This window comes from Mercenaria mercenaria, chromosome 5 (assembly GCF_021730395.1).
Source record: "Mercenaria mercenaria strain notata chromosome 5, MADL_Memer_1, whole genome shotgun sequence".
NCBI lineage: Eukaryota > Metazoa > Mollusca > Bivalvia > Venerida > Veneridae > Mercenaria > Mercenaria mercenaria.
The window spans coordinates 27,956,519-27,984,360 of NC_069365.1; the positions used below are offsets into that span (position 1 = coordinate 27,956,519).

Sequence of the window (27,842 nt, forward strand, 5' to 3'; positions counted from 1 at the left end):
ACTACAAAACACTTTGTTTAAAAATTTTACTTTAAAGATAACTGCATGATAATACTACAGACAAAGAGGTAGTTATGGACATTGCTACTCTAAAATGTTTGCCCTTCTCAAATAAGTGCCACTAAAACATCCTCGTGGCCTAATAAAAACTATGTACTCTGGTCTGCTCATGTATGTGTCTTCATGCATTGCAAAAATAACTGGTCATAACAACAACATGCCATTTCTAAGTGTAACAGCATTTCATTCTGACATTGCTGGATGATCCAACTTTGTACAGCTGCATAGTGAGGTTATTATTTTCCCTTAGCCCAGGTATTATGTTTGTAAATAAATATAAATTTCATGTAGCTTGTTCATGAAAAAAGTCAAAATGGAGCACAAAAGGCCAAAATCAATATATAGAACACATTTTCTTCCTTCTCTCTCAATGTTTCAAAAGGTGTATTACTACTTTTAAGAAACTGAAAACAAAACCTGGGCACTTAATTCGATCTGAAAATCTATAGTTCTTACTTTTTTGTACTGCATAGCAATTATCTTAACAGTTACTGATTTTTTTCAAGAACAAAGTACAATTTTTTAATGAGATTTTACAAAGTTGGATCAAAATATAACTAACATAAAATGTGCAACACTAAATGTTTGTTAAACAGCTAACTCTACTGACTTCTTAATATAGGGATATTAAATTTTAAAGAAAGACTTGCTTCAGGACTATCTGGTTCAGTATTAAAATCCGACTCTCCAGGACCCAGGTATGGAAATCCCCACTTTGTGTTGTACCAATCATACACAAGATTTTCTTCAACTGAATTGTCTGCAACACTGCTAACTATGATATCCGGTATAGAACTTTTTGGTAAAGCCGGGGGTCTAGGTGACTCTTTGTTAATATCCAAGACTCTAGGAGAAATTGATATCTCATTATTAGCTTGCTCTAATGTTTCCAAGGTTACTGTTACATCAGACGTTTTTGGAGAATCTGGAGCTATATGAAAGGTCTGCTGACTCAGGGATTCTGAGTCTGTTGGAAGATGCGAGGTTATTGAAGATCCTGTGACCAATGATGGCATTTGTTGCCTTGGTGACCCAGATTTTGCTGATGATTGTGAAGATGTAGAGACCTCTGCAGTTGTTGGTCTAGATGATCTCACAAAAACAGGAGAGGCTGGTGGACTTAGAGAACTTGTAGTTGTTGGTTCTACTGGTGGTATGATAATTTCTGCATTATCTGCTGAACTCATATGTTTATGCTGTAATTCATTTTCACAGGACTTATCTAACTCACTGACTGTATCTTCAGCAGGCAAGGAACTGGACAAGACTGTTTCCTTTTCACCCTCATTATCAAAGTTTAAATCCAATTTTGGTATAACCTGTTTTATTGTATTTATTTCAAGATTTTTCACATTTTCAATGACACTGTCAACAATCTGCTCAGCAAAGTCCTCAGTTCCATTTACAGTATTTGATTCTGTTTCTTCAGAATTAAGAAAATGTAATTTATCATGTATATCACCAGCCTGCCTCAAATTTTTGTCTAAGGTTTTAGAAGTATCTTCAAAGCCATGGTTCTGTTCCACATGTATGCTTTGTTCATCTGGTTGTTTATCTTCAGTTACATCTTCAGGAATGTCATATAAATATTCACTAAGTCTGTTACTTTCTCTTCCAATTGGCTCTATACTATTACTATCTCTATCTTGTTGATTAAAATTTGTACAGATTTCTTTTGTCTCTGAATTTTTCACTCTTTCATTTTCACTTTGCATCCTGTTTAACTCAGCTTTATCACTAAAGTTATCAATATCAGGAAAAACATTCCTCGCACATTTATTTTCAGGTTTACCATCATTTACATCAATTCTGTCAATTTTCTCATGTTCCACAGAACCATTTTGTGCTCCAGTTAGGTTTGACTCTAGTTTGTTATCCAAAGATGATTCAAACTTGGCTTTCACTGAAGCTATTTTTGTTCTGGATGGTTTTGGAGATGTCGCAGGAGGCTTCTTAGATGTGTTACAGGGTCCCGTAGGTGTTAGAACAGTAGGTTTAAGTACATGAGAAGGGGAAAGAGTTTTAAAATACCTTACATTCTCACTAACAGATGGCTTTTGAAACAAAGAAAATATAACACTATTAATTTTTGCAAGATCTAAATAAACAGAATTTTTGGAGAGCTGAAACTCAATGACACATTGTCCTTTGGATCATTCTAAATTTGAAAACAGTAAGTATTTGAGGCAACTTTACTGAATAAATCACTTAATAAGACCTGAGCCAAAATACACTGCACGAGACCACAGATTTTTGAGTTTCGATGGTACATACATGTGTATATCATTAAAACTGATATCTTTATCAGAATCAAAATGTTGTTTATTTCATACTGAATTTTCTATTTCAGTTTTGATTTTAAATCTTTTGATGCAAGCTGCACAAATACAATGGTTATCTATAAAATGATATCTGGTTTGAATATCCTTTTCCAGATTTATGTAAACATTGTGGTTTCACACTTTGTGTGATTGTAAGGGTGTATTAGATAAAACATTGATATAAAAGCTCAAATTTATAAATCTTGAACCTTTTTTGTCAATATCAAAATGTCAATAAAACAGAGACTCTCAAACCTTACATATATAGAATACTAGGAAAAAATATTATTATAAAAACTTATCTAATTAAACAAACTTGAGCCATCACATTTTAAAGTACCATAGTACAAAAATACTGTTTTATTTGGGAAAAAAACAACATCTGAATTAACATTGCAAATATTCCATTATACAAGATGTTTCTAAGCACTCATAAAAATGCAAACAATTTCTCAAATTTATTGAAATTAAACAGATGTTCCCTTTTATTATGACTGCAAGCACTAAATCAAAACTGCTCCGTCACAACTTTATATCATGATTCTTTAACACCAGTTTTCAAATATGCACTGGAACAATTGCTGTTTTTTTCAGCTGTATTTGGCCCTTGACATTAGGGCTGTGGATCATCAGACAAGTGGCGATTCGATCTGATCTGCGAGTCGGGGCTGACGGATCACCAACAACTTATAATGATACAAAAATGCAAGCCTGTTATTTTTGTACTGTTTTCTTTATGGAATCAAAGCTTTGCAGTTCTCATAGTGCTCAGTTTAACAGTTTTGACCTATGTTTAATGTTTTGCTCATTAATTAAAGTCAGGTTTCTCGGGTGGACTTCTGTAATGTTCGGCCATTCTTGCAGATGAATGATATGACGTCAGTCATTAATAATCACAATATTTAGTAACAGTTTTGCATTTTTGATAAGAAAATTTTATTTGGACAGAAATTTCATATCTAAATTTTTATTGAATTTAATTACTTAAATGATAAATGTTTATTCACTGTTTTGACATATTCCATATTAACTTTAGTTCGAAAATAGGACCAATGCTAACTCTACCTAAGACATTTATTTACATCCGGTTTAGAATCTAAAAACTTGTAATCGTTTTAGATGTGCAAGAAAATTCATTGAAGACGTTTAATGTGGCTTTAATATAGTTTTATTGATAGAATTTTACAAATTGCATGTATTAATGAAAAAGATCGCGATCCAACGATCCTGACAATGACGAATATCCGTACTAGAACTTCTGGTCAAACTCGTGGATATCCGAGTACTCGGATACTTGTTACAGCCCTACTTGACATTATATCTTTAAAGTTAGTTTTTCAAGATCCAAAGTTTAAACCTGCTGTTACAGATATACAGTCATATTACTAAGAACATTTACTTGGAAAAAGATTAGCAAAACTCTTCTTTCACAAAATGAAGTTTTTGACAGACAATCTGGTATTAATATGTTTATATAATATTAAAACTAATACAAGTTACCAACCTTATCCGCACTGTTCGTAGCGGGACTTCCGACTGGACTGAAGTTTTGGGAGAACCTCTGATCCCGTGGAGTTAACGCTTTAGGTGCCGTCGGTGAAAGAGGCGATGGTGGTTTCTTTTCAAGCGGTGAATAAGGTTTTGAATAACTATCTGTTAAATCCAACGATTTAGAAAGAGAAGAACGACTAAATTCTGAACGTTTTGTTACCACAGGTGTTGCATTAGCTTCTTTATCCTTCTGTTCAAATGCTTGAGTTATATTCCTAATTTTAGCACTATTAGCTGGAAGATCTTTGACTTTTTTATCATCTTTTTTCTGAGATTCGTTTGCACTGTTTTCCCATATTTTCATACTATCTCCTAACGACCTCTGTGTTCTCACTGGCGGGGTTAGTTTGCTAGAAACTGTCTGGGCAGACTGTTTATTTTTCACCCAAGAATCATCATCACTCAAAACTTTGCTGGGTGTTGATTTGTCAGAAAACACACTGTCCGTATCACCTGATTGGTGGCTATTATTAGTCTCGGAATCTGATTGGCTGTTATCCTCACCACTGGAATCATGTGCCCATGGTGCTACATCTGCTTTTGACTTGTTCTGGAAAAATGAACAATAGATAAATGGTCACCATATGTCTACAGACTAACTAACCTAAGTTTTCTTTTAAATACATAGCAGTGACATGTGTATTAAGTAATAGGAGTAACTTCAGCAATGACTGTCTCTTTTATAGAAAGCTGAAGATGGGACTATTTATTTATTTTATGTTTAAATGTAGTTATTCAAAATACAACTGTGGAATATATTAAAAAATTTCACTGTTCAAACAGCCGGGTTATCGCATTACAATTTCGCTGGTTCAGAACAACCGTTAAACAAGGAAGACTACAAATAATCGGAAGTTCCGCTCGCGAAAAAAATATGAAAATTGGACTACAAACAAAAAAGATATGGCAATTTAAGTATTATTAATTTAATGAAATGGCAGCCATTTTTGGCACAGTGATGTCATCATTTTTTCCTTATTTAGGCATTACCAAATATGGTATTTATGGCAAAACTATGTTAAATACAATTTAACATGGAGTTTAAATGTAAGGAATGCACTTTTTCACACAAACTAAGGCTCATATTATATAACGACCCGCAAAATATGATCTTCTTAGTTGTTATTTACTGATTTACCATATAAGGTTATGCCCATATAAGGAAAGAATGATGATGTTACTGTGCCCAAAATGGCTGCCATTTCGTTACATAGATGGTATTCAAATAGCCATATCTTTTTTGTTTGTAGTCCAATTTTGATACTTTTTTCGTCAGTGTTCATGTTTCTCCTAGTTCTTTCTAATAAAAAAAAACGTTGCCAAATGTTGCATATTCCCCTATATACCTACAAGAACAGAAAGACTTGCAATTTGTTTTACATTTCAGATCAAAATATCTTTCACCTAGGAGCACCAGATTTTAATTTTCAATCATGGCTGCACAACTTGCAGTATTCACTTGATGACAGAATATTTAACAATTTCACTGCAACAAACAGATATATTTTATTTCTACCAAGTTTTTTAATCAAAAACATAATTTTCACAAGTTTATATAATCTTAATCAGATGAGTATTGCTTTCATGATATAAAAGTACAAGTTTATTTAACTAAACTGATGTCCTGCTAGTGTAATTTTCCTTAATAACTTGTACATTAAATTCAAGGTGGTTGACTAGCGCTAGTAAACTACTATAGACAGCACCAGTATATACCAGCTAATGCTGCAAGCTAACAACCAGAGACAGTACCCGCTAATGATGCTAGCAAGCAACCAGAGACAGTACCTGCTAATGATGCTAGCTAACAACCAGAGACAGTACCCGCTAATGATGCTAGCTAACAACCAGAGAGTACCCGCTAATGATGCTAGCTAACAACCAGAGACAGTACCCGCTAATGATGCTAGCTAACAACCAGAGAGTACCCGCTAATGATGCTAGCTAACAACCAGAGACAGTACCCGCTAATAATGCAAGCTAACAACCAGAGACTACCCGCTAATGATGCTAGCTAACAACCAGAGACAGTACCCGCTAATAATGCAAGCTAACAACCAGAGACAGTACCCACTAATAATGCAAGCTAACAACCAGAGACAGTACCTGCTAATAATGCAAGCTAACACCCAGACTGAGTACCAGCTAATGATGCCATCAAAAACTAGAGACAGTACCAGCTCATGATACTAAGAAATGACTAGATAGGTGGATAATGATGCTAGCAAACAACCAGAGTACCAACTAACAATGCTAGCAAACAACCAGAAAGAGTACTGGCTAAAGATGCTAGCAAAAAAAAACAGACTGAATACTGGCTAACAATGCTAGCAAACAACCAGAAAGAGTACTGGCTAATGATGCTAGCAAAAAAACCAGACTGAATACTGGCTAACAATGCTAGCAAACAACCAGAGAGAGTACCGCATAATGATGCTAGTAAACAACCAGATTGAATACTGGTTAACAATGCTAGCAAACAACCAAAGAGAGTACCAGTTAACAATGTTAGCAAACAAACAGATTGAGTACCGGCTAATGACGCTATCTAACAACCATAGAGTACAAGCTCATGATGCTAGCAAACAACCATAAAGTACTGGCTCATGATGCGAGCCAACAACCAGATTGAGTACCAGCTAATGACACTAGCAAACAACCAGAGAGAGAGATTACTGGTATATACCTTTGGTTTTGATTCCTGTTTTTGGCTGTTGGTCTTGGATATGTGTGATTCTCGAGTTTTTACCCCTATACCACTGTCATCATCCTCCAGTGGGTAGAAGTTCATGGCTCCAAGGCTACGTCTCTTATCCTTCTTCTCCATCTTAATGTCCTCATCCTCTGTAGGGTACAAACTCATTGGTCCCACACTTCTTCTCTTTTCTCTGTAAATATATTAAGACATTCAAATACTATCTCCAAACAGCAAAAAATAATGTTTTTTGAAATTATGTTGAATGAATAGACAAATTTAGGCATTTTACTTCAAATTGCTTGAAAAGACATGAAAAGACAGAATTACTGCCTCTTTTATTGTTCTCTGTGAAATATTTTAATTCCTTGGAAATAAAATTTTGAGCTTTTGGTTGAAACGCCCCTTTTATGGATACATAAATCTTCAGATTTTGCAAATTTGAAAGATAAGATTACCTTTCGTCCAACATATATGTCTCCCATGATGTGACTAAATGTTTAATGTGGTTTACATACCTCTTTCTGTTGTGATACCAAAGTGAACTACAAACTTTTTCTGCCGTGATCTGTTCAAGTATTTTCTTCTGTTTTCAAATTCTTACTAGATGTTTTCTGTTACATTTCTGCCATTATTTCAGCCAATGTATTTTCTGGTTTGCTTACTTCAACCATGATGTGACTGAATATTTTCTGTGGTTTACATTTTTTTCTGCCACAATGTGACTGAATGTTTCCTGTGGTTTGCTTAAACTCAACCATGATGTAACATGTTATCTTTGGTTTACATACTTTACTGCTGTAATGTGACTACATGTTGTGACTCAATATTGTTGTGATTTGCTTATGTTTCTGAAACGTTTAATGTGGTTCACATACATTTCTGCCATTATGTGACAGAATGCTTTCTTTGGTTTACTTATGTTTCCCCCATGATGTGACTGATGGTTTACTGCAATTTATTTAAATTTCCCCAATGTTAACTGCAGTTTATATAAACTACTGCCATGCTCTGACTGAATGTTTTCTCTGTTTTACTTACTTTTTTGCCATGCTTTGAATGTTTCTTTTACCTTCTTTTCTGCCATGTTGTGACTGAATGATATCTACAATTTACATGCCTTTCTCTCATGATTTGACTGAATGTCTTAGGTTTTCTGCCATGATATGACTGAATGTCTTAGATGGTTATCATACTTTTCTGCCATAAAATGACTGAATGTCTTAGGTTTTCTGCCATGAAATGACTGAATGTCTTAGGTGGTTTACATACTTTTCTGCCATAAAATGACTGAATGTCTTAGGTTTTCTGCCATGAAATGACTGAATGTCTTAGATGGTTAACATACTTTCTCCCATAAAATGACTGTCTCAGGTTTTCTGCCATGAAATGACTGAATGTCTTAGGTGGTTGACATACTTTTCTGCCATAAAATGACTGAATGTCTTAGGTTTTCTGCCATGAAATGACTGAATGTCTTAGGTGGTTTACATACTTTTCTGCCATAAAATGACTGAATGTCTTAGGTTTTCTGCCATGAACTGACTGAATGTCTTAGGTGGTTTACATACTTTTCTGCCATGAAATGACTGAATGTCTTAGGTTTTCTGCCATGAAATGACTGAATGTCTTAGATGGTTTACATACTTTCTCCCATAAAATGACTGTCTCAGGTTTTCTGCCATGAAATGACTGAATGTCTTAGGTGGTTGACATACTTTTCTGCCATAAAATGACTGAATGTCTTAGGTTTTCCGCCATGAAATGACTGAATGTCTTAGGTGGTTTACATACTTTTCTGCCATAAAATGACGGAATGTCTTAGGTTTTCTGCCAAGAAATGACTGAATGGTTTAGGTGATTAACATACTATTCTGCCATAAAATGGCTGAATGTCTTAGGTTTTCTGCCATGAAATGACTGAATGTCTTAGGTGGTTTACATACTTTTCTGCCATGAAATGACTGAATGTCTTAGGTGGTTTACATACTTTTCTGCCATGAAATGACTGAATGTTTTAGATGGTTTACATAGTACTTTTCTGCCATGAAATGACTGAATGTCTTTAATGGTTTACATACTTTTCTGCCATGATATGACAGAATGTCTTTAATGGTTTACATACTTTTCTGCCACGATATGACTGAATGTCTTTAATGGTTTACATACTTTTCTGCCATGATATGACTGAATGTCTTTAATGGTTTACATACTTTTCTGCCATGATATGACTGAATGTCTTAGATGGTTTACATACATTTCTGTAATGTCTACTCTGTTGCTCACTTACTTTTCTGCCATTATCTGACTGAATGTTTTCTGTGGCCTTTTCTCTTCTTCTTCATCTAATGTATCACTCTCTAATCGAGCATGTGTGGATTTACGTCGTGACTTCCAGTTGTTAAAATTCTGTAACAAAAACATAATAAAGAAATAAAATCAAGCCTTACCACAATACATTTTTTGGGGAAAATTTCAGCCCCATTCCCATTTCAAAAATTATATTTCCCTGAACATTTATCTACTTGTTTTGTAACAAAACACATCCCCACATGTATCAGAGGTGCAGGATGTTCAACACATCCCAACATGAATTGGAGGTGCAGATGTGTTAAACACCTCCCCACATGAATCGGAGATGCAGGATGTTAAACACATCACCACATGAATCGGAGGTGCAGGATGTTAAACACCTCCTCACATGCATTGGAGGTGCAGGAGGTTAAACCAATTCCCACTTGAGGTGGTGGTAAAACATGTTAAACACATCCCTACATGATTTGGACCTGCAGGATCTTAAACATCTCCCCACAGGAATTGGAGGTGCAGGATGTTAAAACACATCCCACATGAATTGGAGGTGCAGAGTTTAAACACCTCCCCATATGAATTGGAGGTGAAGGATGTTAAATACCTCCCCACATGAATTGGAGGTGAAGGATGTTAAACACCTCCTTACATAAATTGGTGGTGCAGGATTTTGAACACCTCCCCACATGAATTGGATGTGCAGGATTTTGAACACCTCCCAACATGAATTTGAGGTGCAGGATTTTGAACACCTCCCGACATGAATTTGAGGTGCAGGATTTTGAACACCTCCCTACATGAATTGGAGGTGCAGGATGTTAAACACTTCCCCACATGAATTGGAGGTGAAGGATGTTAAACACCTCCCCACATGAATTGGAGGTGAAGGATGTTAAACATCTCCCCACAGGAATTGGAGGTGCAGGATTTTGAACACCTTTCCACATGAATTGGAGGTGCAGGATTTTGAACACCTCCCCACAGGAATTGGAGGTGCAGGATTTTGAACACCTCCCTACATGAATTGGAGGTGCAGGATGTTAAACATTTCCCCATATGAATTGTAGGTGAAGGATGTTAAACACCTCCCCACATGAATTGGAGGTGAAGGATGTTAAACATCTCCCCACAGGAATTGGAGGTGCAGGATTTTGAACACCTTCCCACATGAATTGGAGGTGCAGAATTTTGAACACATCCCCACAGGAATTGGATGTGAAGGATGTTAAACACCTCCCTGCATGAATTAGAGGTGCAGGATGTTAAACATTTCCCCACATGAATTGGAGGTGCAGGATGTTAAACACTTCCCCACATGAATTGGAGGTGAAGGATGTTAAACACCTCCCCACATGAATTGGAGGTGCAGGATTTTGAACACCTTCCCACATGAATTGGAGGTGCAGAATTTTGAACACATCCCCACAGGAATTGGATGTGAAGGATGTTAAACACCTCCCCACATAAATGTGAGGTGCAGGATTTTGAACACTTCCCAAAATGAATTGGAGGTACATCCCCAAGTGAGTCAGAGAATTGTGATGCATTACAATCAATCAGTATTATCAATCAGAACACTTCTGGACAAACATGTACCTAACCTTTTGATTGTTAGTCTTTTGTTTTGCCTACTGGGTTAACCTCTAAGGCAATCTACTACATAATTTCATTTTTAACACTAAAATCAAACAAATTACTTCACCTGGAGTTTAATATTTGCACTGTACACATGAGTACACCAAACAAACCACTACTACGCTATTTCTCACTACCTTCTACACATTGCACATTTTAAAACCTGGTCTCCTACTGCCCAGTTTTTCAAACAAGAAAGAAATTAACTCCCCATTAAGTCCATTTATCAGAAAAACAACACGCAACTTGTTTAGTTTACTTTTCAATTGAAACTAATCCTAAACAGCTGTGTACACAATCAGTAAATATCCAAGAGTTTCCTTTTTCTAGCAATAATACTTCATTGGCAAGAAGACAAAATTCCTGCAAATGGAAGAATTCCAAATACGTAATTGTCTATCAGAAACCAAAGGTGATTTATCAATCATGGTTGGGTCCTATAAGGACGGCAAAACAAGTTTAGCAACTCCTGCTGTTAATGACTCACCTGTCACAGCCTTGAAAAAAAACTTATCATTATCAGTGAGGAGGAAAGAGCACAACCAAATTATTACTAACTATCCTTAAAAACACCTAATTTATGAGGTAATTTTAACACTTTCTTCTGAATAAATTTGCATGTTAATGTCCTTACTTATTACTGTAAGATCTCTACAACCAAACAAAGGCTTGTGTGCAAATATGACCATATGCAACATATTTTTGAAAGGCGATTTGTATTATTTCTGAAGTCTCCACAGATTAAGGGTTACCTGAATAGAGGCGTTTTTGACCGTAACATTTTAGAGGATTCTTCTTTTCATAGAAGCAGCAGGGGAGAGAGGCCTTCTCACATACAACATGACAAGTTACATGATAGGTATTCAATAAGGCAGGGTCAATCACAGGTCTTCAACATTCTTTCATCTCTATATTAATAATACATCAAAAGGACATTAATTTTACTTGTACTGAATCTATGTTAACATCTATGTTTATATTTAGAGATAGTGTATATCAAAAAGCAACAACAATATCTTCTATCCTAACTTTGCAAACTAAGCAAGTTATCGATATAGGATAGCTTACAACAATCTAACATATTCAAAGCCCTGTCAACTGAGACATTTCACTGAGACATGACCAGTACTTGTTCGTGCTATATGTCATCTTAAAAAAAAGGACTTGTTTCCATTAAATTTTGTGGTTTTTAAATCTGTCAGAGAAAACTACTACTAAAACAACTTACTGACTGCCAGTCTGGTTCTTCATTGCTGCCGACACTGTCAACCTTGCCACGCATCATGTTCACCTCCTTTGCTACTTCCATCTGCTTCTTTGCTTGTGCAGCCAAGTCGGCAGCACCTTTCAGTTTCACAAACTGTAATGGATCTGGTGCAGACGTACTTGTTTTCCTGGCACTGCTAGAAGAACCAGACCGTCTTGTTGCATAATTGTCCGTACTTCCAGACGACTGTCGGGAATGGTTACCGTAATAATTTCCTTCCATACTGTCAGTTGATGATGATCTTGTATGAGCATGTGACCCCTGAGAGAGGTCAGGCGAACTTACATACATACCATCATGTTTATCGTCAGAATACATAGACTCGCCACTAGCTGTTGACAGTCTAAGATCACGCGGCATGGACAGCGAGCTAGCGCTCCCGTATCTTCTCATTTCCCGCATGTCTGAACGTACTGGCATAGTACCACTGCTATCTAACTCATCAAAACTTGACTCAGACTCACGTTCGTAAGATCCAAGTGAATCATAAGAACTATCACGAATATGTTTATGATTATCCTTTGTTAGCGGACTTCCATTTTTAAAAGAATCCTCTGAAATTATGTTCTTATTCCCATGACTATGAACAAGAGCTCCAAAGGCACTCGCATCAAGCTCTGGTCCCTTATATTTTCCTGCTACTGTTCTACCAAGCCAGTACACAGTCACAGCAACCTAAAAATAGATAAAATTAGTATCTACTTAGTATGATTATCATGAACAATGATTTCTGCATTTGTCAAAAAATTCTACAATTATAATGAAAATACTAATTTTTTTTGTACCAGTCAGAACTCTTCTCTGTTTTTTGACACACCTAAACAGAAACAAATTGTAAGGCAAAATATAAGGTGGGACATTTTAACTTAAAGAAACTAAATGAAGTTAAGTATCCGTATGTCAAGCTATCTTATCGCAATCAAGATCTCAACATAATTATTTTGTCGCAATTGTTACAAGGTGTTTTTTCCCATTTGTTGCAAATTTGTCTATGATACTGATCACATGTTCTGGCAGACTGGGTCTGCACGCGATCGTCAGATATACCTGACTGATTCACAATTAGAAGATTGCTTTTGATGTCACCTCTATAATCTAGGACACAAGTCTATGTACAAAAATTACACTATGTATACAAGAAGACATGAACTTTTTAAGTCAACTCAAACTGTAACATAGCTACAAATACTACAATAATTGAAGATATTTGAACATATTTAAAATGGTGAACAGTACCATCTGTCTTAACAATGTTTCCTTAGAAACAATGTTACACCATTATAGTTCATGTTTCATTAGTAAACTTCTAGTCAAAATAAATAAATATTTTCTAAATAAAAAAATTCTTTAAAAATAAATAATGCTATTCTTTTCTTACTTAACAACATGCGTATATATTCCGGCATAATCAGAGAATTTGAGCCACATCAGCTTTCAAATTTTAAAACAGGAATGACGAAATCTGTTCACTACCTCCAGGGCATTTCACCATACAAACTGAACATTTCTCACCTTTTGATGTACACCAAAAACATCAAAAATAAATTCATCAATAGTTCACTGATCAAGTAAATGTCACAAATAGTTGAGTTTCAATCCCAGGTAACGATATGTAAAGGTATAATAATACCTAATATATGTGGTATATTATTCTTTTATCTTTGTCAGGATAATAATTCTCCACCCTACGCTATTTAAACAAACATTAAACATTCCTAACTGAATGTTCATCATGGACATTGTATAACTTCCTAATCACGATCATGCTTTGCCAAATATGGCGACAACGTCAGCCAAAGTAAATACAAGTGTTGAAGAAAACAAACAATGTCTTAAAAACTTAAAGGGAGACAAATGATGACCTACTGTTAAGATCTGGAATTAAAACTTTGGCAGGTATTTAACCCTGAAGGGTTCAAACCTACACTGTCCTCAATATATCCTCAAGGTCTATATTCCCTAACAATTATCCTTATTAGTAAAATTCAGTTTTTATATTCCCCCATAATTGTGGTAAAGTAAACAGTTATGTGCATTACAATGATTGGTTGATAATGTCATGACTTTAAGGTATCAAATAACTCAAGTGTTTAAATGAACACAAAAAAATATCAAAATGGGAATAAAATCCATAAAATATGTTACACCTACATCACCTGGCCATAAAAAGGTACTGCTAATGTAGTAAAAGATTAAAATCCCCATAAATAATTCACTGTCAATACCATCAAAGAAGTATAATGTATAGCTGTTGCTTGTCACATACATAAAATATTAATCAGAAAGTGAAGAGTTACTGTAATTACAATAGACTGAACAGTTTTAAGGATACAAAAATCTGCCAAGCAAACAGTCTTAATTTGTCCTTTCTTCTCATATGAAATGATCGAAAAAAAGCTAAATTTATTTACAATGGACACTATTTCAAAATATTTGTAGTGTAAAGTTTTATCAATAGTAAGGTCAATCAGGTTGTCAAAATCGAGATAAACTTTTCACTGTCCTACCCATAGATAAACAACATTCCTATCCGCATAGACAACATTTGTTTATAAAGGATTCAATGTCCTTATTTGTACAAACAATGGTCATATGTCCAATACTCTGGGGAAGTTAGGGCAAAACGGAATTTGCTAGAAGAAAAGTCCAATATACCTCCACATCAAAAGAGAGCTTTTAACTAGTGAAGATGCATATACTAGATATACAACATCAAACACGACATTGTGGTGTTTGCTTTGTCGGTACAAAGTCATTATTTGGAAAAACAAGTGATTGAGTATTGCAGTGGCAATACGGAAGTCACATACCGGTTTTGAAAATTTACTTAGTGTTCATTGTTGGCAACAGTGTTAGGACTAAAAACGCTTCAAGGCATTTAGGAGCGAAGGAACAAAACCTACTTTTACTTAAATTTCAATAGTGACCTTGACTTACAAGCATAGATCATGTATGTGACACTTTGTCTCATCTTAGGGAACATTTGTGTGCAGTACTAAGATAATCCATCAATGAACGTAAAAGTTATGGAGCGGAAACAATTTTACTTGACCTTCAATAGTGACCTTGTCCATTGACATACAACCATTTGTTATGTGCGCTACACATAGTGTAATCATTGGGTACATTTCTGTGTAGTAATAAACAAGAGCTGTCACTAATGTTGACAAACGCCCCCCGCAACACCTTGACCTTTGACCTTGACCTTTGACCTGGTGACCCCAAAGTCAGTAGGGGTGGTGTACTCAATAAGTACTATCAGCATGTGAAGTTTGAAGGTCCTGGGTGAAGTGGTTCGCGAGTAAAGTGCCTTCATGCAAAAAGTTAACGTTGGCCCCTGTGACCTTGACCTTTGACCTGGTGAACCCAAAGTCAGTAGGGGTGGTGTACTCAATAAGTACTATCAGCATGTGAAGTTTGAAGGTCCTGGGTGATGTGGTTCGCGAGTAAAGTGCCTTCATGCAAAAAGTTAACGTTGGCCCCTGTGACCTTGACCTTTGACCTGGTGACCCCAAAGTCAGTAGGGGTGGTATACTCAGTAAGTACTATCAGCATGTGAAGTTTGAAGGTCCTGGGTGCAGTGGTTCGCGAGTAAAGTGTCTTCATGCAAAAAGTTAACGTTGTGACTAACGAACTAAATAACTTAACTAACGAACGGATGGACAGTTGAAAACTAATATGCCTCCCTTTGGGGGCATAAAAAATCTTTCAATGCAATTAAAAGTTATGGAGCAGAAACAAATTTTTACTTGACCTTACACAGTGACCTTGACCTTTAACTGAAAAGCATAGATCACGTGTTGACATAATGTCTCATCATGGGGAATGTTTGTGTGTAGCATTAAGATAATGCATCAATTCATATAAAAGTTAAGCAGCGGAAACAATTTTCACTTGACCTTCAATAGTGACGTTGACCTATGACCTACAAGCATAAGTCATGTACTTGCATGTTACCTAAATATTGCCCTCTTTTCACATACTGAGTTTTATGAACCTACAGCTTTAATACATACTTTTTGAGTAATTGTAGGATCCAGATTTGCAGATGTACAGATGGATGGATGGACAGATGGCATTCCTATAATGTGTTCCACTGGTAGGGGACTAATACACATTAATATTTATGATGCTCAATTAAATCACAATCATAGTATCTTGTATTGCTCCAAAGTTAAGGAACTTGCCTTAAACAAATGATTGAAATGTAACCTTGCTTCAATGTTACAAATAAACAAAATTGGGCATTTATTCAGTCAGCAACTCAATTCAACTGTAGTGATTACATCTTACTGTACCATTAGAATTCTGATCTCCTTTTATGAACAGTACTTATCTGTTCACACACTACCTTCATGACCAAAACATTTCTGCTAATTAAAAAGAAAAAAAAAATTGCTCCAAGTGTGTCAAAGGTACAGTCCAGACATGACCTTTTACCAGCATTATGTGACCTTTAAGGCAGCAGACAGTCTCCTAGACACAAACACTACCAATGTACTAATGAACATACACAGAACAGGTACTTTGACGACAATGTCAGACTGGGTACAAGTTGACTGGACAAATATCGCATTATCTCCGCTTTAAGTGACTTTCAACTTAATCACATGGAATATAATGTTTATGCTACATAAAACAATGAATAGGTTGGCCATCAAATAACTTCACAACTTTTCCCCTCCCACATAAATATTTTCTGACTCCAGGCTAACATTTAATGCATTAATAACTGAAAGCTTAATTTAGCTGTTACATGAAACTGGTTTGTTACGGACTAATGAATATAATGTAATAATACATATTTTAGCTTACATATAAAAATTGTATGAATTTTTGATGTACTATTATTTATTCTACAAAACATTCCACAATGCCACAATGTGCATGTTTGTCAAAAGGCCAGTTTTGCATGTTTGTCTCGGGTGCACTATAGACATTCATATAGCAAAGGGAAATAACTCAAATCAATTATAAGCCTAAAATAAAACAAGAGTAACAAACTGCCACAATAAATTACTTTTTGACTTTAAAAACACTCTTACTTTTGATACTTTTGAGAGGTGTAGTTACCAATTTTCTCAATTTCAACTAATTCAAGGACCATTACTTCAGATTGTTAAAGACTATCTGGCTGGTTATCAAACCTGGTCAAGGTTATAATATGCCTATAAACATTCTGAATTAGCTTGGTGAACTGCATTAATTATTCAACAGACAATTTCATGTAATTCATGGGCCATAACTCAAGTGCGGTTTGAGTCTTATGGCTGGTTATCAAATGTGTGCAAGATATTATGCCCATATACAATGGTGAAAACTGCACAAGAACTGCTCAATTTGGAGAGGAGAAAACTTTGTGGACACAGGCTGCCACTGAAATACGTCCCATTTCATGTGTAAAAGAAAGTTCTATAATTATTATATAAACAGTTTCAACAGTATTCAAAGTTAGTACTGATACAGATTCGAGGTTTGACATCATTCCATCTGCAAAACACTTTAGTAACATTAACAGTGTCATAATGGCTCAGTGTCATAATGGCTCTCAGAGCTGTGATGGCAGTTCCTAAGACTGTGGATGAGTACTTACTTGTTCACAAGATGACAGACTTCAGACACACTGTCTTCCATCAGATCATGAAGGAATAAAGTAAACAGTAACCTAGGTTTCTTTAATCTGACCACTGACTTCTGTGTGTCTTGATCCAGTCAACCAAACTGATAAATTTCTCTGATTTTTCTTTTTAAAAGTCCTTTTTTTCTTAACATATTTTATACAGAAAATTGCTTTAAAATACACTAGGAAATAAGTTGTCTCCATTCATACAGTAAATTATGAGAGATAGTTTTCTTATTTAATTAGCTCTGTGACACTTGATTCTTTGTCATTAAAATGTTGCATTACCTTAAATGGAAATTGCTGTTTAATTACCTTATATTTCATAAAAATTAAATTAACAGCATGAAGACAGACAAGGCATGATATAAATGTCAACATGGTATTTTTTGTTTTTCTCACCATGACATGCATTATATGACCTCAAAGTAAGTGCTGAAACTCTCTCACGTTTTTACCTGCTAGAAACTTATTTTACAGAACTGTAGTTTCTGTGATACAGTCTCAATCCACCTAATTTTCTTTACAATCCTTCAAGCAGTTCAAGAGTTACAGAGCCGACACAAAACAAAGTCATATGACCTTTGACCCTAAGTGTGACCTTGACCTTGAAGCGAGCCATCAAAAACATGCGCTCTGCATGTCGTCTCGATGTAGTGAACATTAACCCAGACAGCTTTCCACTACACCACTGTAGCAGTACAGATATTTTCAGGGTATAAATATAGCATAAACTAACGAAAACGCCCAAAAATATGGACAAATATTATAGCCAGGTTATACTTAATTCAACACACCTATTAAAATGGCATGCATTTAAAAATCATTATATTCTGTTATTCAAACAAACATGTCGATTAACTAACCACAATTGCATGTAAAAATAATTAAATCAGTTCATTATGAAATCAATGATGTCAAAAACACATTTTTATGAGTTTTTATGACGTATCTCATAAATGTTTCTCAATCTGTTAAAAAACGCCATTTATAAGAAACTTTCTTTACATCATTATGGAGAAGGCAAAGGTATGCCAAATATGTCCATAAACTTCCTTGACAATGTTTGGAAAATGTCAAAATGACAACATTAATGAAGGACAGTAAGACAAAACTGATATGACAATGAAATGCACTTGGTTCACAAACTGCATTCCTTAATGAACAGGACATGGTGATTCAGACTAGCAAATGAAATGTACTATACATGGTCAACATACGGATTTTATCTATGGGATTTCACTGTGAATCCCATTGGGACTCTGCATCAACACCATCTACCTGTACAGGCTAATACAGTAATACAGGGATTAGGGATGAAATAACAAGAGCTGTCCGTAAGACAGCCAAGCTCGACTATTCGAAATATGTCATAGAAGCAGGAAATTATTACTCAAAAGAGTTTTAAGTTTGAAAGGGGACATAATTTGACCAAAATGCATATCAGAGTTATGGGACCTGATGCTATCAACTAGTTTTATAACCCCGAAGAAACGTGTTAAGTTTCAATTCAATATCTGCATTAGTTTTGGAGATAGTAACTTGAATGTAAAACTTTAACCAGAATTTTCTAAGTCCAAAAGAGGGCATAATTTGCTCAAAATACATGTTAGGAGTTATGGAACTTGACCCAGTGAGGTTGGTAATTGACCTAGAAAAAGAATAAATAAGTTTCAAAGCTGTATGCATTTTGGTAATAGCTGTATGTACTTGCACGCAAAACTTTAACCAGGATTTTCTAAGTCCAAAAGGGGACATAATTTGACCAAAATGCATACCAGAGTTATGGGACCTGATGCTATCAACTAGTTTTATAACCCCGAAGAAACATGTTAAGTTTCAATTCAATATCTGCATTAGTTTTGGAGATAGTAACTTGAATGTAAAACTTTAACCAGAATTTTCTAAGTCCAAAAGAGGGCATAATTTGCTCAAAATACATGTTAGGAGTTATGGAACTTGACCCAGTGAGGTTGGTAATTGACCTAGAAAAAGAATAAATAAGTTTCAAAGCTGTATGCATTTTGGTAATAGCTGTATGTACTTGCACGCAAAACTTTAACCAGGATTTTCTAAGTCCAAAAGGGGGCATAATTTGCCCAAAATACATGTCAGAGTTATGGGACTTGATTCTATCAGCCAGTTTTATAACCCCGAAGACACATGTGAAGTTTCAATTTAATATCTGCATTAGTTTTGGAGAAAGTAACTTGTATGTAAAACTTTAACCAGGATTTTCTAAGTCCAAAAGGGGGCATAATTTGGCCAAAATACATGTCAGAGTTATGGGACTTGACCCAGTGCGGTTGGTAATTGACCTAGAAAAAGAATAAATAAGTTTCAAAGCTATATACCTTTACATGATAGCTGTATGTACTTGCATGCAAAAACTTAACCAAGGTGTGACGCCGACGCCAACGCCGACGCCAGGGTGAGTAGAATAGCTAGACTATTCTTCGAATAGTCGAGCTAAAAACTAAATACAATATAACCGCAAGTCTTTCTCCAGTTTACAGATCCTTATAAAACATGGAAGAATTCAATATAACTCGAGTGCAGTGATCAATCCAATTAGGACTGATAAATTAAACTAACCTACCATATATTCCCTTACTTATGCCCCTCCCCCCCCACACACACACCCCACCCCCCTGGGGGGCATTTATTGAGGCAATTTGTTTAGTACACAATCATGTACTAATGAACTGTAACAATAACAGGACTACCAACATAACTTACACAGACTTATTTTTGAAAATATGGGAAGGGTGCATGATGTTTATTACCAGTATAGAATTAATTTGGAATATACCTGTAATATACATACACCATTGCAGTCAGAAAGTGACATTTTTAGCATGAAGTGTCAGAAAAATGACACACCATTAAATGCCAGCAAGAAGGCTCAGAAAAGTGACACAATTAAATTCCAGCACAAAGGGTCAGAAAAGTGACACCATTAAATTCCAGGATGAAGGGTCAGAAAAGTGACACTGCTAAATTCCAGCACAGAGTCAGAAAAGTGACACCATTAAATTCCAGGATGAAGGGTCAGAAAAGTGACACTACTAAATTCCAGCACAAAGGGTCAGAAAAGTGACACTACTAAATTCCAGCAAAAAGGGTCAGAAAGTGACACAATTAAATTCCAGGATGAAGGATCAGAAAAGTGACACTATTAAATCCCAGCATGAAGGGACAGAAAAGTGACATACCATAAAATCCTAGCATGAAAGGTCAGAAAAGTGACAAGTTTACAGTTATACTGTTTGTTATGATTTACTTGCTGGAATGTCCACCCTCTAGCACAACTATCACATCCATAAACATCAAACTGTGAAATATTCATTTACAAATCTATCTCCCATTGTCCATTTTTCACAAGTGTTTTGCAATAACTGGACAACTGACCACAACAACAAAATTAATGTTCAAGGATTGACAAATGTAGAGAAACATGTTGGAAAATCATGTAAATACATGACATTGTATATAAAACTCTCTAGAAACATCAGGTGTTTCCAGTACTATGCTAAACAAATTAGGGTAGGTAGGTCTGTAATTTTTTTAATTTTATTTATTTTATTAAATGGGACTTTTCGGAAATTATTTTAGTGTCAAACAAGAGCTGTCTCCATAGGATGACACATGCCCCCGATGGCACTTTGAATAAATAGTTATGGCCAAAGTTAGAGTTTAGGACCTTTGACCTACGGACCTGGGTCTTGCGCACGACACGTCCTCTTACTGTGCCACACATTCATGCATAGTTATTTTAAAATCCATGCATGAATGACAAAGATATGGACCGGACATGCCCATCATTGCACTATCATGAAATATGACCTTTAACGTCTAAGTGTGACCTTGACTTTTGAGCTACGGACCTGGGTCTTGCGCGCAACACGTCGTCTTACTGTGGTACACATTCATGCCCAATAATTTTAAAATCCATGTATGAATGACAAAGATATGGACCGGACACGCCCATCAATGCTCTATCATGAAATATGACCTTTAATGTCTAAGTGTGACCTTGACCTTTGAGCTACAGACCTGGGTCTTGCGCGCGACACGTCGTCTTACTGTGCCACACATTTATGCGTAGTTACTTGAAAATCCATCCATGGATGACAAAGATATGGACCGGACACGCCCATCAATGCACTATCATGAAAAATGACCTTTAACGTCTAAGTGTGACCTTGACCTTTAAGTTACGGACCTGGGTCTTGCGCGCGACATGTCGTCTTACTGTGGTACCGTTCATGCCAAGTTATTTGAAAATCCATCCATGGATGACAAAGATAAGGACCCGACACGAAAATTGCGGACAGACCGACAGACAGACAGACAGACAGACGGTTCAAAAACTATATGCCTCCCTTCGGGGGCATAAAAATGAATACAAATAAGGGGATTATGCCTTTTGAGTATCAGTAAGTTGATTTCTAACATCACTGACCATATTTAAAGCATAAAATGTTTTGCAACTTTTTATTAAAAAGTTAAAAATAAAATTCTCCAAGGCCATAAAAACATTTAGGGTCGGGCCAAAAATTAAGGGTAGGTCGGGATACCGAAAACAAACTTTTTTTCTACGCCTTACTTAAACAAACTTCCACAAACTTTACGGACTCAAAAACAATGTATTTTCTTTTAGAAAAAAGAAATTTCAGTTCCACAATTTGCAAACTAAATTGGAAAAACACGTCTAAAGTTCTTGGCATAAACATTCTTGCATTGGAAGCAAAATTACGTTACTACAAGGCTTATAATTTATAAACAACACTCAGGGTCTGATATTAAGTAATGGGTTGGTGTACAAAAGAATGCTGCATTAAATTTCAGCTAATTCAAACTTCAGTAATAAGTGTTTCATGCATCATGTCCTCATTCCCAAGGGAAAATAAAATATTTATTGTCAAAAATATTTCACAAATACTAAAGTTGTAATGTTTTTATTTTGTTATTTCAGAATGCTGTTACCCAAATCCGCCATAAATCACCCGTATCAGCTACTAATGCAATACCTCATTTGGAAGAATGTAAAAATTTTGCTTGAAGTGAAATTTTACACCTTACATAGCAAGCTGAGGGCAAACACATTGTCATGTCATCAGCTATCTCATTTGTTTTACTCAAATTACCATTATAGGACCATGTAAGGTCATTATAGGGTTACATTGTGGTATGAGCATTGCACACAAAAACAAGTCACATAGTAAATCATATCTAGTGAACTAACAATATTATATCCCACTGTTGACATTGTTACCAGTCAAAGCAAAAGGAATATTTAAGACCCAAAACAATGAATCTTTTCTTTAATTTCTGTTTCAACATTACTTGTCTGTAAAATCATCTTCAAAGGCTTCAATACAATCTTTCCTTTTGCTTACAGTGCCAGTCAAAAAATTACAGTCACACAAACCGTGATGGAACAGTATCTGCCAGACTAAATAAATTTTCCTTCTTCCTTGGTTGGAAGCTCTCCCTGTCTTTGTATCTTGAATATTACAAAAACAAAGAGAAAACAAAGAAAAATCAATTAGGCATATGAAAACAAGGAAATTATCGGTCAAAGGTTTGTCAACCATAAACTTGTGGTCATCACCTCTGGTATGTGATTGCCATCGTATTGCCACTTGCCATCAAATACATGTTACTTTTGACCACAACAGTTTTCATTTAATTGGTACAGCTGATTTTATGTAGGTGCAAAAATTGACAAATGCAGTAAGATAGCAAATGATCATTTATGTAAACATAGCAGGCAGACAAGGTTCAGTCTTTTCCCCTTTGAAGTTTATTTTATTTGTTACCGAGTTTGCGACAAATGACATAGAGAACTAAATCTCTGCACATCAACTGCAATTAATGATGCAGTTGGTCTGTAAATGTTTACCTAGGAGATATAAAACATTTTAAAGTTGCAGTGACATAAAAATCTAGTTGCAAAACAATTGCAGACCTTCATTCTGAATCATTTTAGGTGGAGATGAGTATACAACATAGTTTTATCGTTTTTTTGCGAATGCTGCATTATACAATGTAAACCTGTACACAGCTTAGACATTATCTTTAGTGTAACCAGACTGTACAAAAGTCCTTAAGCATCAACTTTTGATGTCTGTTGGTTAGAACCCTGCCTAGAATTAAGTATGTATTTAACAACAAGAACACCGCAATGCAGAGCAATATAAGCTCAAAGGTATGTCCTTTGACCCCCAAAGTGTGACATTGACCTTGAAGCGAGCCATACAAAACATACGCTCTGCATGTCGTCTCAATGTGGAACATTTGTGCCAAGTTTCTTTAAAATCCTTCAAGCAGTTCAAGAGTTAGGGTGGACACCAAACAGTCATATGACCTTTAGCCCCTAAGTGTGACCTTGACCTTGAAGCGAACCATCCAAAACATGCACTCTGCACGTCGTCTTGATGTGGCTAATGGATGGGCAGACAGACCACCGACAGACAGACAGAAGGACACTGGAGTCATTACATAATACGTCCCTTTGGGCGTATAAAAATATGTAACCCTAAATAAGTGAATGGGCACACTGAGACATACAAATCGTACCCATCGTCACATGATAAAATGTTTCTGTCTCCATCAGCTTTAATGACATGTACATGGAGCATTTGTAAATGCAAATAAATGCATAAAATAATGTTTAAAGCAATTGTAGGTTAATTGGCTAGCATTTTTGTTGTTTCGCAGAAAAGAATAAAACAGATATCATGCAACCAATGATATAAAAATGTTTTAAAAAAACATCTTAGTATTGTACACAAACAAATCATGAATACCGATAGCTTTGTAGGATGACACTGAAAACCACAAAATGTGAACTTGAAATGTGAATGTGTGAACATGCAAGGTAGCAGAATGAATCAGTGGAGGGTGTTGGGTAATGATATGTATCAGGTTTGCATCTACTGTGGCTACCAACTATATAATCTTTTTAAAAAAAAAAAAAAATCATGTTATTCGGACTGATCTTTCTTGGCTCTGAGTACCTAGACCCAATAGGGACAAAATAAAACAAAATTGAAATATCCACAGGAGTTATCTCCTGTCAACCAAACATGGGGTCTGAACACAGACTAGGTCTGCATCATATGACTGGTCAGTCAAATAAATTTAAACATTTTGATTGGTTGATCAATTTGTATTTCTTTTATATTAAACCATTTTCAATTATCTTAAAGCACTGAGTATGTTTCTTGTTGTTATTAGTGTTATAAAGCTACCAATCTGACTAAAGTACATATCCTATTACGCTACGCATAGGATCTGAGAACGACCTATTCATTGCCTCGTTCTGACGACCCTTTCGCTAGCCAATCAGAGCCTAACTTACAACATCTTGCAAATCTACCTGTAGCCTTGACTTTTGATATTTACAATTCTTATGTCATAATGTATCAGATAGCCGGTTAGCTCAGTTGGTAGGCCACTTGCTTTGTAAGCGAGGGGTCCTGGGTTCGAGCCCTGGAATAACTGCACATTTTTCTTACTCTTTGACATTCGAACATGTCGTCTGATTGGATAAAATAAAAATAGCAATACTGGAAATCCAAAATATACAGAAGACGAATGTGAATGGGTCGTTCTCAGATCTTCGTTTAGAAGATCAAGTACTTTAGTCAGATTGATAAAGCTACTTACATTTATTGCTCTCCTATCAACTTCCTGTTTCAGGAAAAATTCATTTCTGAAAAGACAAAAGAAAACAGTCTAAATACAAAATGAAAAACATTTTAGAAATTACATGTCCACCATATTTATACATTTTCATTTACAACTTTGCCACACCTGAAATAAGATTCATTATTGCATCTGATGGTCACTTGGTGAAAGATATTTCAATCTTTATTCTCTATATAAATGTCGACAGATAAGACAAAAATTTCAAATACATTTATATTTTGTTATGCAATATCAAACTGAGAAATTGTTAATTGGATTTTATTTTCTGAAAAAAAAGAAGAAAAGAAATGAGGCAATAAGCAAAAAATAAATTTTATGCACTTGTTTTGGTTTTCAGGAAAACAGGAGTGAGATAAGAGTAAAAGAAAATATTGTCATACTTTACTTTAAGAAAAACTTAAAATAGTATCACTTTGTCAGAGACAACATGCATATTGTCGACAAGCTGTTATATGCTTAAGACTAATAAATGTTCTGTTCTGTTCATATTATAAAGTCCTTACCCCACCCATTTCTGTACACTAAAAGGTCAGTAATTTTAACACGGAAAAGTGACATGCATTAAAATACATTTCCCCTTACAATTAAAATGTAGTTTAATGTGATAAAATTAATTTGTGGGTCTCCACGGCTGAGTGGTTAAGGTCGCTGACTTCAAATCACTGGCCCTCTTTGATATGAGTTCGAGCCTTGCTTGGGGCATAGAATTCTCTGTGAGGAATCATCTGGCTTACAGAAGGTCAATGGCTCTACCCAAGTGCCCGTCCTTGATAAAATAATGCCTGGCGGGTCACCTGGGGTCTTCCTTTACCATCAAAAGCTGGAGAGTCACCATATGACCTACAATTGTGTTGGCGTGACGTCAAACCCAACAAAAAAGAAATCAAAATAAAATTGATTTGTTACTTAGTTCACTTTTAAATCTGTTTTAAATTGGTATATGCATTAAGAGAATTACAAATACTATGTGTCATGGTATATTTATAGTTAATATGTTTACATACTACATAGTTTGTTTTAATTGTGATTAAAGGCCATTTTAAGACAACTTGAAATGTGATTATCTGATCAGTGACTGTACAGTCAGTAAAAAGTACAGCACACACATATTTTAACCAGATTTTTTTTGAAGGTGTATTTCCGAAAAAAATATCAGCAGCATATTTTTAATTTTGTCTTTACACTTAATTTTAGTTAAGTAGTGAGTATACATGTTTAGGCTTACAGTCTACTTTAGTTCGAGGTATTTATAACCTCCCACTCTTTAATGTAAATGTGTTTAACGCCATTAAAAAACCAAGCTGGAATTTGACATGCGCAATGCACTGATAATGTGTTATCAATTATGCCAATCAAATTCTAGTAAGCTATGAAATATAAATGATCTGTAAAATGTTGAACAATTTTGATAAAATGCATCAAACCAAAACCTTACATTTGTTATGGCACTAAGCTATGTGTATGAGACATAATGATAAATAGTTTCAATAAATTTTTTGTTGTTAGCACATAGTATTGCATGTCGAAACTGCTTTCCAAAATCCTCCTTCTCTTACCATAAAAAAACAAGTTTCCAAAAAAAAAAAAAAAAAAAAGGCAATTAAAGTTCTTACCAAATTTCAACAAATCACTCCTATATTCCAAACCAGGTGATATCGGGAGTAGAGATTTCAATCTATATTATTATTTATACCAATATTTAGTTTGAACTTCTCAAATTCCAACTAGTATGAATACACCTTTTAATCAATACTTAAGAACAAATTGGAAAAATCACTATACATTACTTTATATATCAAATAAATTGTTGAAAATCCTAATCTGTCTAATTTTAAAAATAGGCATTCAAAATAAACACGATCCTAATTATTATTTCCAACTGATCAAATTAATCCAATTTAAATTAATCCAAGTATTAATACCTCCGACCTTCCGCCACTAACCACAGACTGCCTAATAATATGACTTTACGATTTGCGACATACAGCAATAATAATCGTTCAGCTAAGTGAGACCGTTCAGGGTCGTACAGGTAGCTAAAACACGTGTCAGCGAGACTAAGGTATGCATAAATTAAAGAGGCATTTGTTGATATCAGAGATAAACTTCAAAATGTTTTTAAAGTCTTTTGCCATTTTTAGTTTGTTAATAGGATCTATTAGTGAAATAGATTGTTCAAATATCTTTTCGCCATACTTACATTGCTAATTACTATATTGCGTAAATATTACTCAAATTTAATCATTATAACAAAAAAGGAAACAATTTCTTTTCTTTTTTTTTCCTGCTAATATGCAAATCCAAGTTATAAATAACATGGTTATTTTTTTTAACCCTTAGCCTGCTAAATTTCTAAAATGGACTGTTCCATCATTCAGTATGGGCAATACCATTTATTATTCGGAGGGGTGTTCTCTGAAAATTTACTAACTGAATAGCGAACAGTGCAGACCATGATCAGCCTGCACATCCGTCTAGGCTGATCTTGGTCTGCACTGGTCGCAAAGGCAAAACCAATCGCCACCAGCAGCCTAAGGGTTAATGCTGTGTAGCCAGCTGTTTGTGTTATTGACCCAGTTATATTCATCCACCATTTGATCATAGTAATTTATGCATCATTTTCATGGCATTTTCAGTCGTTTTTGCTTTTTTTCAGATTCCATT

The 27,842-nt window shown here is 35.3% G+C and overlaps 1 protein-coding gene across 10 annotated transcripts in view; it reads right to left on the bottom strand.

Annotated features, from left to right (window-relative positions):
- Positions 1 to 27,842, bottom strand: part of LOC123558240 (nucleolar protein dao-5-like) — a 181,175-nt gene that overhangs the window by 31,974 nt on the left and 121,359 nt on the right. For 9 of the 10 annotated variants that reach the window (XR_008370927.1, XM_053543020.1, XM_053543021.1 and 6 more), the window contains 5 exons: positions 25,137 to 25,182; positions 11,801 to 12,514; positions 8,918 to 9,036; positions 6,619 to 6,820; positions 3,886 to 4,482 (listed from right to left, as the gene is read on the bottom strand). Coding sequence is in view for 9 of the 10 variants with exons in the window: in XM_053543020.1 (XP_053398995.1) it covers positions 3,886 to 4,482; positions 6,619 to 6,820; positions 8,918 to 9,036; positions 11,801 to 12,514; positions 25,137 to 25,182 (1,678 nt within the window). In the remaining variant the exon portion in view is untranslated. Of the gene's footprint in view, positions 1 to 3,885; positions 4,483 to 6,618; positions 6,821 to 8,917; positions 9,037 to 11,800; positions 12,515 to 13,217; positions 13,233 to 25,136; positions 25,183 to 27,842 lie in introns of those variants that run through there. The other variant, XM_053543022.1, reaches the window with a different exon arrangement.